At 35.5% G+C, this 16,332-nt stretch overlaps 2 protein-coding genes across 2 annotated transcripts; both read right to left on the minus strand.

Moving 5' to 3' along the window:
• Nucleotides 1–81: 81 nt before the first annotated feature.
• Nucleotides 82–2,646, minus strand: LOC130747202 (uncharacterized). The gene is given in 5 exon segments (XM_057600061.1): nt 82–1,671; nt 1,788–1,983; nt 1,986–2,013; nt 2,114–2,278; nt 2,280–2,646. Coding segments are annotated over 5 exon segments (930 nt in total). The 5' UTR covers nt 2,574–2,646; the 3' UTR covers nt 82–1,424.
• Nucleotides 2,647–4,595: 1,949 nt separating this feature from the next.
• Nucleotides 4,596–9,903, minus strand: LOC130747203 (serine carboxypeptidase-like 51). Its single transcript, XM_057600062.1, has 13 exons — nt 9,527–9,903; nt 9,291–9,385; nt 9,079–9,186; nt 8,751–8,991; nt 8,549–8,592; nt 8,402–8,469; nt 8,178–8,283; nt 7,860–8,074; nt 7,699–7,768; nt 7,327–7,377; nt 7,149–7,201; nt 6,676–6,808; nt 4,596–4,997 (listed from the first exon to the last, which is right to left on the minus strand). Exons 1-13 carry the CDS (start codon nt 9,657–9,659, stop codon nt 4,929–4,931), a joined length of 1,386 nt encoding a protein of 461 aa, XP_057456045.1. The 5' UTR covers nt 9,660–9,903; the 3' UTR covers nt 4,596–4,928.
• Nucleotides 9,904–16,332: the final 6,429 nt, after the last annotated feature.

Here is a 16,332-nt window from a genome sequence, read left to right on the forward strand (position 1 = left end):
CTCTCTGACTCTGTCCATCTCTCTTCCCGGCACCTTTATTCATTATATATCAGCGTCGCACAATTTGCTTAATTTTCTGTTAGTTGAACTTATGACTGGTGCGACATGACTCATAACTCGTAACTGTTGTATACATGTCTCACAATTGTATTGTAGACGTAGTTCTTTTTTCCATCAGTCTAATACCTGCGGTCGATTCACTTGTTTCTTTTCTTCCATTATCTATTCTATCTAGTCCATATTTTTAATGAACTCCTTCAACTTGTTGAGTGTTAAAAAAATGTCGGATTCAACACTTTTCATTTATGTTAATCGACGAATATGGGAGATGAAAAGAGAGCTGAAGAAGACAATGATTTATATTTATAATTTATTATTTTAATTTACAGAGATAAAATTGATATATTGCTTCATTCATACAATGAAGAGTTTTTTTTTTCCTTTTCTTAAAGCAAATGAAGAAGAGTGTGACGGTGCATTTTCAAATGCATTAGGTGAGGGGCTCAACACATTTTCTTCCCTTCACGGTTTTTAAAAACAAACCAAATGTCGGAATGCATTTTAATTTAGGTGTTTTCCTTTCGTTACTACTAGATATAACAACCTTATTTACAATATTTTTCAGTATTGGATTATAATTACTATAGTGTAATTAAATAGGTAAATAAATATTAGAATGGTTTTTCACTATAAAAATAATCATAGAAATAATTGTGTCAAGACATATGAAAGGTTGTCTAAATGATCCATGTGGGTTACTACCTCACAGTTCAATGGACTAATATGATTTTTTATAAATAAAATAAAGAGATTTCAACTCACTTATCTTTTATCTGATTGAATGATGAGTTATTTAACCCAAACTTTCTCATTGGTCATTTAAACATCTATGTAAATAATATTAGAGTTTATTTGGGGTATTAAATTGCTCGTATTACAGTTTTCTTTATGTAACTAAATATTATTAATTAAGTTGAATAATTTATTTAAATTGCTCCACACAAAAAATATATGGTTGGTAAAGTTGATAGCAACCGATATCCGAACTTTTCTTTTTTCTTCTTTTTATTTGGGGTGTTAATATAGTTGTTGGTAAAGTTGTCGGCAATTGATATTTGAACTTTTAAAAATTTGTCACGTTTCACCCGGCGGCAATTTTAAATTTTGAGTTCGTTGATAATTCAACGGGAACAAATCCCGATAAAAATACCGTCAAATTGACAACAATCCAGGCCGGCGTAGCTTTTTTTTATTTAGAAAACACGTTATAGACAACTTGACCGTCTAATATATTAAGAGTTTATTTTCTCCAAATACAAAAGAGCTTAATATATATTATTAAAAATTACATAAACGTATTTGCCAACGATCATAATCGATTTTAATTTATATTTGATCTCAATATCATTTTAATAGTATTCAGATTAGTACTTTTTAATGAAGTTGTATATGTGATTGTTAATTTCATTGGGTGTTTCTTGGTTATTGAAGTGAGACACTCCTTTTTGCACAATGACTTCCTCAAGATTGGGCACGTCCTCCTTAAAGCCTCCACCGTGGATATATTCCTTCATGTTAAACGAAGTATATACCATGTCTAACTCTCCTGTGATAAACTTTACTGGCACCTTGATTTTCACTCCAGTCCATGGTGCTGTCAGCTCCCATTTTCTGCAAATTAAATTCATACAAACACAACTAATTAATTGTTTTAGTGAAGCACATAAAATATATCGCATAAGAAAGCCATTCTCATAAAATACATATATAATCTGAAAGTTCGTTACGGGTTAATGTTTCTGTAATAGTTGAGCCCTCCAATGAAGCCTGTTTTCTTAAATTTTGCCACGAAATAAGCAAGATCATCTTGTGTGAGCCAAGAGGGCAAGGTATTAGGGGTATCCGGATTGAATCCAGTTCCAAACTCTCCTTTGGGAAAGATTAAAGGACCTGTTTTTCGATTTGTAAGGTAGTTTTTCAACACCCCATCTGAGCCTCCATTTCGTCCGGCTCCTGTGTTACACAAAGAATTATGATTACATTTTGACTATGCTATAATATTTTGGTTCATATTAAATCAATTTTAACACATAAGAAACATATTATAAATAACCTGGAATCTGCAGACATAATAGTCATCTCCATACATTTGGCGCATGGCATCTAGAGTCCTAAGTTGAGGGTTTCTGCGGAATAAAGGAACACCAAGGCACACATAGGCCTTAACTCTTTCAGGGCGAAACATGCAGAGGTACCAACCGATGATGGATCCCCAACTATATATGAGCCACCAGGATCACTTGTTGGGCACCCAAAAGGTCTATCAGTGCAACAATGTCACCCACTAAGTGAAAGCACGAGTAGCTGCTTATTGAAGCAGTGTCACCGTAGCCTCTCAGATCCGGAGCCACCGCGTGGTATCCGAGGGAGCTCAGAGCCACGATCTGGTGCCGCCAAGAGTACCACAGCTCAAGGAACCCGTGCAGGAACAACACCACAGGGCCTTGTCCTTTCTCTGCAATGTGCATTTTGATGCCATTCACTTCCACTGTCCTGTGTTCTATTCCCTCCATCTTATACAATGTTCTTTTCTTCTTTCTTATAAAAAATGCTTGACTAAATTTGACATTTATAAGCACACGCAGTGCTGTGCTTTATTATCTTCATTGTTTCACAACCACAGTATTAATCGTATTTTGATCTTAAAGGCTAATTAAGGTAGTGTGTCTAGGTAGAAAAAGGAAAATGTGCCAAACAAATTGAAAGGTGATTTGGCTCGTACTAAGAGCATCTTCAATGCTAGTTCTTATTTCTTAGTTCTTAACACTATTCATGTGGGCCCGTATTGCCACATGTGTTTAAGCAACTCTCAAACAATTTTGTTCAAACCATGAGTTCTTAGTTCTTACCACTATTCATTTGGTCATACCAACCACATAATTTATACTTTTTATTTTCATAAAATAATAAAACAAAACTCATAAAGTAATAAAGTAATTTGAATGAGAGAGAAATAATTAATATTTTAAGCTAAGAACTCAAAAAGTAAAACTCCTTATATAAGAACTGAGTTCTTATTTTTTAAGAACTAAAGAGTCAATGTCAGCTCCTCCAATAGTAAAGTTCTTAGTTCTTAACTCCAAAATAAAAATTAAAAACCTTGCATTGGAGATGCTCTAAGAATGAATGCAAATTAAGAAGGAGACACTTAATTCACTGAGTGAACTTGCTTCCAAATTGTTGTTGTTACCAAATTGCCGAATCTATTAGGATGGGGCAGCCATCATAACAAATCAGCCACACATGTAACGAGACAACATTAAGTAAGATTGAGCATGCATTAAGACAACATTTAGGGGATGGTCGGAACTCGCCGCGAGGATGAAGTCACCAGCGGAGATGCAGGTGGTGCTGGTTGTGGAAAGGCTCGGAAAAGTGGAAGGAGGGGTGGATGTAAATAATACAAAATTGTAAGTATTGATGTACTACTAAATTTAACGAGATTAAATTGATGTACTAAATTTGATTTCATGATCCAAAATCTTAGTTACTCTGCACAATTACTTGGGTCGGACTTTGATCTCAGATTTATCTGTTTAACATATTTTTGGTAACCCTTTAAGTTTTTATTCTATATGTCTTTGACAAAAAAAAATCTTATAAAGGATTAAATGAGTAGCCACATATGCACATTTTAGGTACACACTGATAATGATATACTAATATGTACTCTACTCAATTTCGAACTGATTTGAGTTTCAAATTTTTTTCATAGGTGACCGTTGCGCCACAAACACACATGTGCAAATTAGGGTTTAGTTTCGATTTTAGAGTTTATGACAATTGTAGAGTTTAGGGCCGACTTAAGAGTTTCATATCGATAGGGTTTAGCCGATTTTAAATTTCCACAACGAATTGGATGTCGCTGCGTCAGCCAGACGCATTTAGGTAGCCAAGAGCCCAAGACTAGTTCAAGTTGGGCTGTATCACTATATCTGATTTTAGAGTTTCGAGGTTAGAGAGAGAGAGAGAGAAAGAGAGATTTTGACATTATAGAGCTCATGGGCTTCGACCAAAAAAAGAGCTCATGGGCTGACCCTAGCCCACATGGGTTTCAGGGGCTTTTGGCCCCGTGAGCTATTTGGCCTTGGCCCATGTGTGCTAGGGGTGGACTATGACCAGTGGACCAAATTGACTGTTTACTAATAATTAAAAACTAAGGAATATCTTTTCAAAAACTAAAACGAACATTTGCTACATTTCGAAGGGCTAAAAACATATTTATGCCATATGACAAAATTTACTATGTGATTCTAACCCGATTAGAAATGAAAATTCATTGCAGGTCAAGAAATTCTTCTACGTTTAATTTTAAAATTAGAATTAACATCAGAGAGAATATTTTACAAATAGCTTCTTGATTTCATAATTTTTTTTTTGAAACTATATTGATTTCATAATTGATTTTGGAAAAAAAAAAAACATATTGAAACATGCTACTACCAATTATAACTTTTGGCTCACCCGTTCTTCAGATTTTGACATTTACCTAATATAAAGGACAAAAAAAAAAGGTAACTAGTAGATAAATAACATCTAGAGAATTGTTTATTTCTATTTAAATAAGAAATACCTAATTTTCTCATTCACTAGATTTTTATTTTACCAGAATAGCCAAACTTACAAGAAAAGTTACTTGTGATTATGACATGGGAAAAGAATGACATTGTAAAAAAAAATTTGATAAGCCATAAATAACATCAATGTAGCTCTCTCCCTTCCAAGAGTTTATTGCTGTTTTCTGTGATTGATCCTGTTCCAGCTTTTGCTTGTTGACTCACCCTTTGCTTGACCAACAATCAATGCTCTTTCGTGTAAGCTGATTTTATTTTATAAGTAAATAGTAATTTCCTTTTCTATGTACAACTTCATGTTGCTGGTGACTGTGTAATAGCACCAACCATGTCAAGTGCTACGCATGGCTGATCAGTGGGTACCTGAAGCAATAAGCAACCATCATAAATTAGTGTACTCTTCTTAAGACAAAAAATAAGGAACTGAAGCACAGACACAGATTTTTGTGCAGAGACAGTATCATTGATCTTATAACTTGGACTCTGACACTAATGTTTCCCACAAAAGTAATAATGTAGTCAGCATCTCTATCAATCTCATCTGTTCCTACTTCCTACACACTCATCATAAATGCCTCTGCTTCCCTTTGTATATATCTCTATGATTTCATTCTTACGTTATTTTGAGTACCTTCCAAAGAAAAAAACACTCAACACTTGAAGGAGTAACTTTTTCTAGATCTGCTAAGGAAAAACAGAACATTCATTAACAGTTTTATTTAAAGATTTTGTTAAGATATACATTTAAAGCACATGTAAAAAGTTTGAAAAAAAAATTAAAAATTCAATTTTGTAGTTCAAAATTTTTACAAAACTTTAACACTATGTTTGGTTGGGAAAGAAAAGTGAAAAAAGAAAGAGAGATAAGTATTTGGGATGAGAGAATATGAAAAGAAAAAGAGTGTAATAGACCATTACTATTTTATCCTGGGTGATAGAAAAACTTTGAAGTTGTACAGGGGTATAATTGACATTTTATCTATAATTATTTCCACTCTGTGTGTGTTTGGAAAACACATTCAGGATCCACGTTTGGCCCCGATCCACGTTTACAGACGCAAGAAATAGTTGTTTTTAGATTTCTGGATCCACGTTTGGCCTCTCCAGATTTGAAACCAAACACACACAGATTCTACAACTTCTCTTCATCAAAGGAGATAAAACTTTGTTAGGTGGGGCCCCCATATTTTTTTCTTTCTTTTTCCTTTTTCTGCTGCAACCAAACAAGAGAAAATGTCTAGTTGTCCATGTTTTCTTTCAACTCTTCATCTTTCATCTCATTTTCTTTGAACCAAACAATGCATACTAGAACAAGATGAAGCATTTTAGTGTGTTTGGATAAACGTTGAAAGTCGGTTAAAACCTCTTTCGTGAGTTCGAATAAATAAAAGTAGAAGGAAGAAACTGTTCCCCTAAGTCTAAAAGTCGTTTTAAGTTGGTTTTAACTTTTTCCTAAACACACTTTTTTCCCTAAGGATAATAAAATAATTATTTTAACAAGGATTTATTTGAAAATAATAATGAAAAACAAGGAAGAGAACCCTTAAATTTGCTGGCTATCACATATGTGAAAAATGACAACTCATCTTTTATTTTTACTGCAACGAAGGAAAGAAACAAAAACAAAATATGGAATCTGGAATAGCAAATTTGCATGTTTGACAGTTACAGATGAATGGTTTCTTAAAAAAAGTGATTCTAAGACGATCCTCAATGAAGCACAAAGAAAGGTACTTTTCCCCCTTTCAACTATCACCTTAGACCTCCACACCCCAAAGTTTATATACATGACAAAAGTTAAATAAGTAAGAAAATATAAAAATCAATGCCTTAAGAATAGTAACTGTAACTTAGATGAGTATAATTAGCTAAACTGCAAAACTAAAATCTAAATCACATTGAACCTATAAACAGTATTGGCTTATTGTAACTTGTGTATTTATAGATAATGTAGAAGAGCACACGACAAGTCACTTTGTTGCTGCATTGAAAAGTGAAAACATAAGAATAGCTGTTGAGATTATGATTGATATTGACTTACAAAATGGCCGGCTCCAAGGATCCAATAAAAGTGTAGGTTTTTGTATGACCTCACAAAGCCTTTGGTCGTTTTGTTACTTCCACAGTGGAGGGGTGTTCTGTCTTTCCCCAAGAAACTTTTAAGTCCTTCCCACCTACAGAATAAAGATGGAGAACAAAATAAGAAACACCGAAAATTTCCATGTATTTCTGTTAGAGCATATTTAAAACAGTTTAAATGTGTTTTTTGTATCATTAGAGTTAATGAGTTTTTGAGCAACTTAAACAGAGATACAAACACACTTAGACATCAAACATACACCTTTTTTTTTTGGCTTTATTTCTCTATTTTTATCATATTACATTCATTACTTCTTTTTCTTTTGTTCCTTTCTCGCTTTGAGTGTGAGCTGTTTGTGCTGTGCGGATGTACACAGAATTTTCTTTACTTTTACCAATATTGAAGGATCAATTATGTAGGAAAGAGATGCATACTTGAGTTTCTTGAGCCAAGCTTCAGTACCCTTGGTTGCACAAATCAAATCAACCTATAAGAGTCAGAAAGATTATGAGGTCACATGAAATAAAATAATCATCTTATTAAAACGTAAAGATAAAACAGGGGATCTTCAAACCAGTCAAACAATGGGAGTGCTGGGAAATGAAACCTTACTTGTCCATTGTAAACAGTCACACTGACCCCCTTAGCCAGCAACTCATCAACCTGCATAATAGAGATTTTACTAAAGGACATAAAATATCCAAAAAAGGAAAAAAAAAATTTCCCCACTTGAAGAAAACCCAGGAGAACAAAAAGTTCACTAGAAATGTTGATTTTAAGCCTAAATGGACCATCTAGGAATGATTGTGAACATGATTTTTGATATACAATTAGGACTTGTTGTGAATATACTATGGAAAACCACGGTAAGTCAAAATCACGGTAGGTAGAAAGAAGCGACTTTCATTCACTTTTGTGTCCGTCCATAGTGATTTTGCCTAGGTTTTCAGCCTATTTCAAAACATGCACTTATTATCTTTTTACCTCCTCAATTCTTGGTTTCATAAAATCACCTTCAAGATTTATGAAAACATCATCGGACTGCCCTCCCCATCTGTCAGCACAGTAGATAAATTGGTCATTTCATGGGTTTGCAGTGAAATTGTGAGCAGTGATCATTCCTAGTCAAAGAAATACAAACTCACGTGACATTTTCAGGGATCTTTAACTTCTTCTTTATGACACCGTTTAGCAATTGGTCAAGATCTTCATCACCGCCTGGAGATGGTGACTTTGACCTCAGGGAAGAAGTGAGATACTTGGAGTAGCGCTTCATTGCTACTTCTTTGAATAACCCCAGCTCCATTACTGATAAGGTTACTGAATCACTTCCCGCATCCAACAAAAAGTTGTAGAAGTCCTAGAGTCAACAAAAATTAATAAGACCTTTTAACATGTTGTCTCAATCATTTAATTGAATTGTTTGTTAGAAAGAGAGATCAGAGATGCTGAAAGAAGATTACCACATCGTTGCTGCTAGCAGAAATCACAGACTCAAGTTCACCCCATGAGTTGGTTGCATCAACAAATTTACCATTCTCTAGTTGTTGCTTGATCTTCTGAGCTAAACTGATCTCTAAAATGGATTTGTTAGACAACAGAGAAAATAGCCATTCTATAGGACAGTACTATTTTTTGTTGTACAATTTATTTTTATTTGAGAAGTTGGACAATGGATTTACTCTACCTGTTTGATTTTTCTAATCCATTATCATCAAGTCTTGAGACATCTTTGAGGAGAGGACCCCATGAAAACTGTAATTTTGGAGAATGAGTATGAAACTGAGAATGTTCAAGAACACAAACTTATGGGCAAAATAATTCAATCACCTACCACAAAATCTTCTGGGGAGATCCAACTATCTCCTAATGCCACACCTACAAAAGAAAAAAGTTACCCAAAATCAAACATTTCTTAAAGTTCTTCTGTTGTTCTGGAAAAACTTAACATTAAGAACCAGCCAATTTTCCTAACTAACACAAAGAAATTAACAAGTTAACCCCATCCACAATTCAGAAATGTTTTCAATGACTACCTCCAAATTTAAGCTTCAATCTCCCATCTTCAATTGCTTTCAAAGCAGATAATCCAAGAGTGACAGCAAATTTCCCACCATAAGACTCTGCCACAACGAACAGAGGACTCTTTTGTAGATTTTCATCCCTGTTGAATATCTTAATTAGCAATGTAGTCAAGTCAGTGGCTGCCTCCACATCTGTTTTCACAAAGAGCTTCTTGTCCTCCACAAAGCTGTACCCGGTTCCAACAGGATTGTCCTACGCCATGACATAAAAAATCATCAAATGATGAACAGAACCAGAGAAATCAAACAAAAAGTTCATGATGGATGAGTCAGAACTCACCACAAACAAGAGATCTGCTTTCTTCAACCATGTTGAATTCCTTGGCTTCAATCCAGTGTCCAAAGGACCAACCTCTTCAAAATTTCCAATCCCAACCCCAGAAGCACCCTGAACAATATTTCAAAATCCCATTCATACATAAACTCAAACAGAACATGTGCCTAATTCACAATTCAGATTCAGATTACATAACCAAGTCCAATAACACTTACAGGCCCTCCTTGCAGCCAGAGAACAATAGGCCATGGCTTATTGGGATCTTCCACTCTGTAAGGACTTTTATAAAGCCACCAAAACATGTGTGCTTCTGCAATAACAAAACATGAGTATAAGGGTATTGTTAGTTTCACTCCATTTTCCTTTTCCACACACTCAAAATATGAAATATAGTAACTTGAAAATGCCCATGATGGAAAAAAAAAACAGAATTTAATGCATTTAAGCTTACTGGGTCTGACTTCAACGTATCCCCATTCCTCTGATCCATCTTGGTTTTTCTTGAAAGCTGCAGCAACCTTTCCTTCATGGAACAAGAAACCAAGGAAAAGAAGAAAGGAGAGAAAGTGACGAAGGTTTTCCATTTGAAGCAATGAGTGGAGTAAAGTGAAGAGGAGCAAAAGGGTATTGCAAAATGCAAATTATTTATAGTGGGAAGGTGAAGAGTGAGAGAGTCAAAAGAGTGACGCAAACGTGTTTTGTCAGCGAGTTCTTGAACAGAAAACGGAGGAGCAGAGCAGAAGCCAATGTGTGATGAGATGCAGTGCTGTGATGTGAAGGGAGACAAAACAGCAGTGACGGGTCAACTAACGTGGTCTGCAGAGGTTTTTGCAGGTAAAATTATCCTTTAAAAGCAAAAGCAAAGTGGGTGGGTGGGTCTGTTTTTCTTGCTTATTCTTGATTGTAAATTGCTTGTTGTAAGACCATATACAATGGTTTAACCCTTTTCTGCCCCACTTTTTCTCTTCCCAACACTCCACATCATTTTCTCTCTCCAATTCAACAAACTTTCAACAATTACCCACTCCAATGGTTTTGTTTAACTCTCAACACCCTACCCCACCACTCACCACTCACCCTACCCCACCACTTTTTTATTTCACATTTTTATTTAATTTTATATTTTTGTTTTTATAATTACATAAAATTACAATTATCGATTTAAATTAAATTAAAACAATAAACACTTAACAATTTGTTTTTTTTTTAATATAGACTTTTTTAAAAAAATATAGACTATAATTTTTTTTTCTTAACTTAAAATGCAAGACAACAAACTAAGCATACAAGAATTTATTTTATTTTCTTAAAATAAAATGCAAGATAACAAACTAAGCACACAATATCTTAAAATGCAAGACAAGGGAAAACTAAGCACACAACACACAAATAACGTAAATAGTACGATACAAATCATCTTCAATCCTGAGACATTCCAAACTTTGCCCAGATGTGCTTCACTAGATCTGCTTGCAGTTCATGATGAACATTTGAATCACGCAACTCGGATCTAGCACGCACATGATTTGCAAAAGCGGGTAAAACCTCGGTCGAGTATGGTTGCTGTGTACTAGATCCACCTTCCCCAGATTGCTCAAAATCGGTCCAACGTTGAGCATATGAATCTCGTTCATCCTCGACAATCATATTATGTAATATGATGCATGACCTCATAATGATACTCAAGTTATCTATGTCCCACAAGCGAGCTGGTTCACGGATGATTTTAAAACGAGCTTGAAGAACTCCAAATGCACGTTCGATGTCCTTCCAACATCCCTCCTGAACTTTTGCAAATAACTTATCGGGTTCACTTTGAGGAAGTCTAATCGTTTTGACGAAAGTTGGATAAGAAGGATAGATACCATCGGCTAGATAGTATGCCATATTATAGGGACGACCATTCACAAAGAAATTCACAGCTGGAGTCTTTCCCTGTTCCACGTCATCAAACACTGGTGACCGATCTAGAACGTTTATGTCGTTCAACGTTCCAGGACATCCAAAAAAGGCATGCCAGATCCATAGGTCATAAGTTGCAACTGCTTCAAGAATAACTGTTGTGGTTCCCTTATCCCCTCTAGTAAATTGACCTTCCCATGCTTTAGGACAATTTTTCCACTCCCAGTGCATGCAGTCAATACTCCCGATCATGCCTGGGAACCCCCGCATGTCATTAGCATGTAGTATTCTTTGCAGGTCTTCTTGGGTTGGTGCTCTCAGGTACTGTTGCTCATACAATCGTATGATTCCTTTACAGAATCTACGTAAACACTCCAATGCTGTAGTACCTCCAATTTTGATGTACTCATCGACCGCATCTGCTGCCACACCATATGCTAACATTCGCATTGCTGTGGTACATTTTGCTAAGGGTGATATACCTTGTTTATTGGCTGCATCAACGCGTTGGGTGAAGTAGTTATCACTACTTGAAAGGTCACCAACGATTCGAAGGAAAAGATGTTTTTGCATCCGGTACCGACGACGAAACATTGCATCGTCATATGTAGGCTCATTGGCAAAGTAGTCGCCAATTAGCCTCTGGTTTGCCTTTGTATGATCTCTACCGAGATATTTTCTACTACGAGGTGCAGTATCTTCTCGAATTTTTCTTCGACGCTCTCTAAATCGGTTGAGTACATAAGCTTCTTCAATTTGACTATTTTGAATGTATGCTGCAAGATCAAAAGGGCAATCAGATGGATCCATTTTTTGTGAAATTTGAAGTAGATTGGAAGAGATTTGGGATATTGGTACATCAATGGATCTATGAGTCCATATATATAGGTACATTGAATGGTGGTTGAGTGGCGGATTTGAAATAAGTTATCAACCAGAGTTAATTATCGGAAAAGGACAAGATTCGAATTGAGTGGTACATATTCAAACACAGTTACCCGAGAATTATTAAAGCCAAACACTACTGACTTGACACCACGGGCAAATTATTAAAGCAAACACTACAGATTTGACACCACTGGCGGATTTGAAATAAGTTATCAACCAGAGCTAATTATCGGAAAAGGACAAGATTCGAATTGAGTGGTACATATTCAAACACAGTTACCCGAGAATTATTAAAGCCAAACACTACTGACTTGACACCACGGGCAAATTATTAAAGCAAACACTACAGACTTGACACCACTGGCGGATTTGAAATAAGTTATCAACCAGAGCTAATTATCGGAAAAGGACAAGATTCGAATTGAGTGGTACATATTCAAACACAGTTACCCGAGAATTATTAAAGCCAAACACTACTGACTTGACACCACGGGCAAATTATTAAAGCAAACACTACAGACTTGACACCACTGGCGGATTTGAAATAAGTTATCAACCAGAGTTAATTATCGGAAAAGGACAAGATTCGAATTGAGTGGTACATATTCAAACACAGTTACCCGAGAATTATTAAAGCCAAACACTACTGACTTGACACCACGGGCAAATTATTAAAGCAAACACTACAGACTTGACACCACTAGCGGATTTGAAATAAGTTATCAACCAGAGTTAATTATCGGAAAAGGACAAGATTCGAATTGAGTGGTACATATTCAAACACAGTTACCCATACATTAAAGCAAACATTACATAGTTGTCACCACTTGAAAATTATTAAAGCAAACATTAAAGCAAAGACTACAGACTTCACACCACTGACAAGTTTGACCGAATACAGACAAAGACTCGCTTGAAATTAATTTCCAAATAGCTCTTTGGACAACTGCTCTAACAACTCTTTCTTACGGTCACTGAGATGCTCTTCCGAAGTTAGCTTTAGATACATACTAACTTTCTTAGCATTAGTCTTCTCTTTCATCGCATTAGTCTTCTCTTTCATCAATTCGTTAGTCTCTGCTTGCACCGATGCTATCATTTCCAATTTTTCAAGCTCTTTCTCCTTGAAATGGATATAAGAATCCCACTCTTTGTCCACCACCTCGTCGGCATCTTCTCTAATTTTCTTTTTACTCTTTTTTTTAGCTGCCTCCCTACCCATTGGACGAGGAATTGATCCTATAGAGTTTGAGCCACTTGCATCACTGTCGTGTGATCTCTTAGATCCACTACTTCTCGAGCCACTATTTCCTCCTACCTGACTACAAAAACGTGGTTGATCACGGAGAGCGCGCCATTCTTCCATGAAAGTAAATTGACCAATCTTCCCACTTGCGAATAATTCCTGCGCTTTTGCGATAACATCATCCTCCGACCAACCGCTTCGTTGCTCACGCTTAGCGCTATCATAAGCGCCAATCCATTTACCCAATCTTGCGTTCATATAATTCCAACGGTTTCGGCAGGCAACCCAATCGCGCGGAGGATCGAATGAGCAATGCTCATTACAATACTCAGCAATATCTCTCCAAAATGTTTCTCCTTTCTGGTTTCTTCCGACAACACTGCTTGTTCCACAATTAATCCACCCACTAATTAGCACTAGATTTTGTGCAGTGTTCCATGCGGGTGAAACAGTTTTTTTGCTCTTAGGAGTGACTTCATTGACTTCATTATCAGCTGACCCGCCACCAAGATTGACTTGTGTTGAAAATTCCGGAAATTCCGACACATCAACACTCGGAAAATTTTCAGGAACCACTGGCATATAACCACTAGACTGGGGTGTTTGAGATGAATATCTCACAGATCCATAAGATGGATGAGAGTTTGGAGCAATTGATGACTGGTTAAAATTTTGTATGTTTTGAGGAGGTTGGTACGAATATTGATTTGGATCTGGATAATAGTTTGGATTTCGAGGACGTTGGTTGGAGATTTGATGTGGGACTTGATAATAGTTTGGATTTTGAGGACGTTGGTTGGAGATTTGATGTGGGACTTGATAATAGTTTGGATTTTGAGGACATTGGTAAGAAATTTGATTTGGATCTTCATAGTTGTTGGGATTTTGGTTGTAAAATGGGTTGTTTGAAGAATTCTGGGTGTTGAAATGGGGATTGTTGGGATCCATTTCAAAACAAATGCTAATTGATAGATAAATAAGATGGTGAGAGAGATAATAAGATGGTGAAAATTTGATTTTTTTTTCTGTGTCCAAATCAAACAAACCAAGTCTCTATTTATAGAGAAAAAAATATCACGAATTTTGGTATAATTTTTTTTTTCCAGATAATTTTTTTTATCAGATAATTGAGCTCAAAAGATAAGGGTAAAAGAAAATCCGGGGAACCAATCAGAGAATGACACGTGTCAGGACATATCCACCATCACGTTTTCTCTCTCCAAGACCTGCAGCTCACGCTCCCTGTCGGCGCGTGTATTGCACGCGCCTGACCGAGCCATTCAGAGGGCGCCACGTGGCGTCCCTCTCTCCTCTCAACATTGTTGAATTTCTTCAACAATTCAGCCGGTTCTCTCTCCTCTAAACACTCCTCAACAACCATTGCATCACTTCAACAATGTTCAACACTCTTCAACATCAAAATTAAACAACCATTGTATATGGTCTAAGACCCGTTCATGTAATTTTGGGATTTATTTACTATGTATTGGTTTGGTTCATTTACCATATGTTCACGAGTCACTTTTTTCCCTCTTCTTTTAACCATAAATTTAAGAACGGGTTTAGAACCGGTTGCTTAAATTAGGAACGTTGCTAGACTTTTAGGAACAAGTAACTCAATGTCAAAAACCTCTTATCACATCCCAAAACAAGCAATGTTGCTTATGTATTTCAACTGGCTTAAGAACCCTGCATTGGAGATACCCTAACATAGGTAGTGTTTGGTAGAGAGGTTGTAACGAAACATGACGTACTAGTTATGTTATGTATTTGCTATATTTTTAAGGTGAAACAAAACAAGACGTAACCGAGCACTCTCTCAAACATTTTACACGAGTCAAATACCCTTGTTTATATTTGATTTTTTTTAGTAATTTATAATAATAATAATATGCTATAAATTAATATTAATTACTAAATTATTATGTGTTTAACTATATTAACAATTAAAAAGTATCACTTTCAAAAACAAAACTATGCATATTTTAAAAAATTAACAATTTTGTATATATATTTAGTGATGATATATTATTATAAATTAAAATATAAAAATAATTCATTTATAACTTTTATGTGAATTTTTTTTTGTAAAATTATATTTTTTGTTCTGTTATAATATATATGAAAAATATATCTTGTTGAATTCAATTTTTAAGTTCAATAAATATTAAATATGTAATATATAATTAAAATTGTAATTTTTCCCGTCTTACACCAAAAAAAAAACTTATAGTTGTGTTTTAATAATCTGACATTACCAAATACACATTACATTATTATTTTGTTGCATTCGGTTCTGTTCCGTCATATTCAATTATATTACCAAACCCAATCATAGAGTTTCATTTTAATGCAATCTTATTATAACTCTTCTTCACGTGCAAGGTAGGACCAACACCAAACAAAAATTTAACATCTTCACCAAAACTAAACAATTCTTATATTACAGGGTTGAAAAAAATATTGTTGGTGGATACAAAATTGACATATGAGTGTGTTTCGATGATGTATTTTTTTAAGAGTAATGTAATTTTTGATATCGTTTCATCACTTTTAAAGGGCTGAACTGGTAAATTAGTAGCTCAGTTCAATTTAGGCATAAGATTAATCGGGTTAAAACTGTGATGGTCTGTTGTGGCCCGGCGCGACATGAATGAGTAAGTCGGTCAGAACAAGTCGGGCCAACCAGAAGGGCCTAGAATGCCCCTAGTAATTCAGTGTTTCTGAAATTAAAATCTTCTTTGACCAAAAAATTATAATTTAAATCTTGAATTGAAAGATATATGGTTTAGAGAAGAGAAAATTCAGTAATAAAAAATAGTTTAGTTCATGAAAAAAAAATTATATTCCGAAATTTTAGTTCAAGTATAAAAATAGTACCTACCTACCAGAATCCTGTTCCCAGAGGAGTAAATTTCATTCTCTGCTCCGGAAATATTTCTTTATACTTTTTCTAAGTAATGGGAAAGAGGACCGAAACATGCCACTGAAAGACTCTACTGAGACAAAGGACAAAGATGGGCTGTCAAGAACGTAGAGGAGGTAGGATGAGCAGTTGGTCAGATATAGTATTATGGATCGTACATGGACGATAGTTGGAGTCGGTGGCTCTCCTAGGGTTTCCTCATCCGGGATCCTGGGGACGAGGATCAAGCTGGCCCTTGCGAACAGCTTGATGCACTATCTCCCTTCAACCCTTTGAGTGAAACGCGGCAAAAGGA

The sequence above is a fragment of the Lotus japonicus genome, chromosome 3, assembly GCF_012489685.1.
Source record: "Lotus japonicus ecotype B-129 chromosome 3, LjGifu_v1.2".
Classification (NCBI taxonomy): domain Eukaryota; kingdom Viridiplantae; phylum Streptophyta; class Magnoliopsida; order Fabales; family Fabaceae; genus Lotus; species Lotus japonicus.

Bases quoted from the DNA above. Each gene is read 5' to 3' on its own strand.
- LOC130747203 (XM_057600062.1), bottom strand. From the start codon at position 9,659: ATGGAAAACCTTCGTCACTTTCTCTCCTTTCTTCTTTTCCTTGGTTTC. The intron at 7,769-7,859 runs GTGAGTTTGTAT...CTGTGCTGACAG, and splicing joins AAGATCCCTGAAAATGTCAC to ATGGGGAGGGCAGTCCGATG. The intron at 6,809-7,148 runs GTATGCATCTCT...TTTATTCTGTAG, and splicing joins GCTTGGCTCAAGAAACTCAA to GTGGGAAGGACTTAAAAGTT.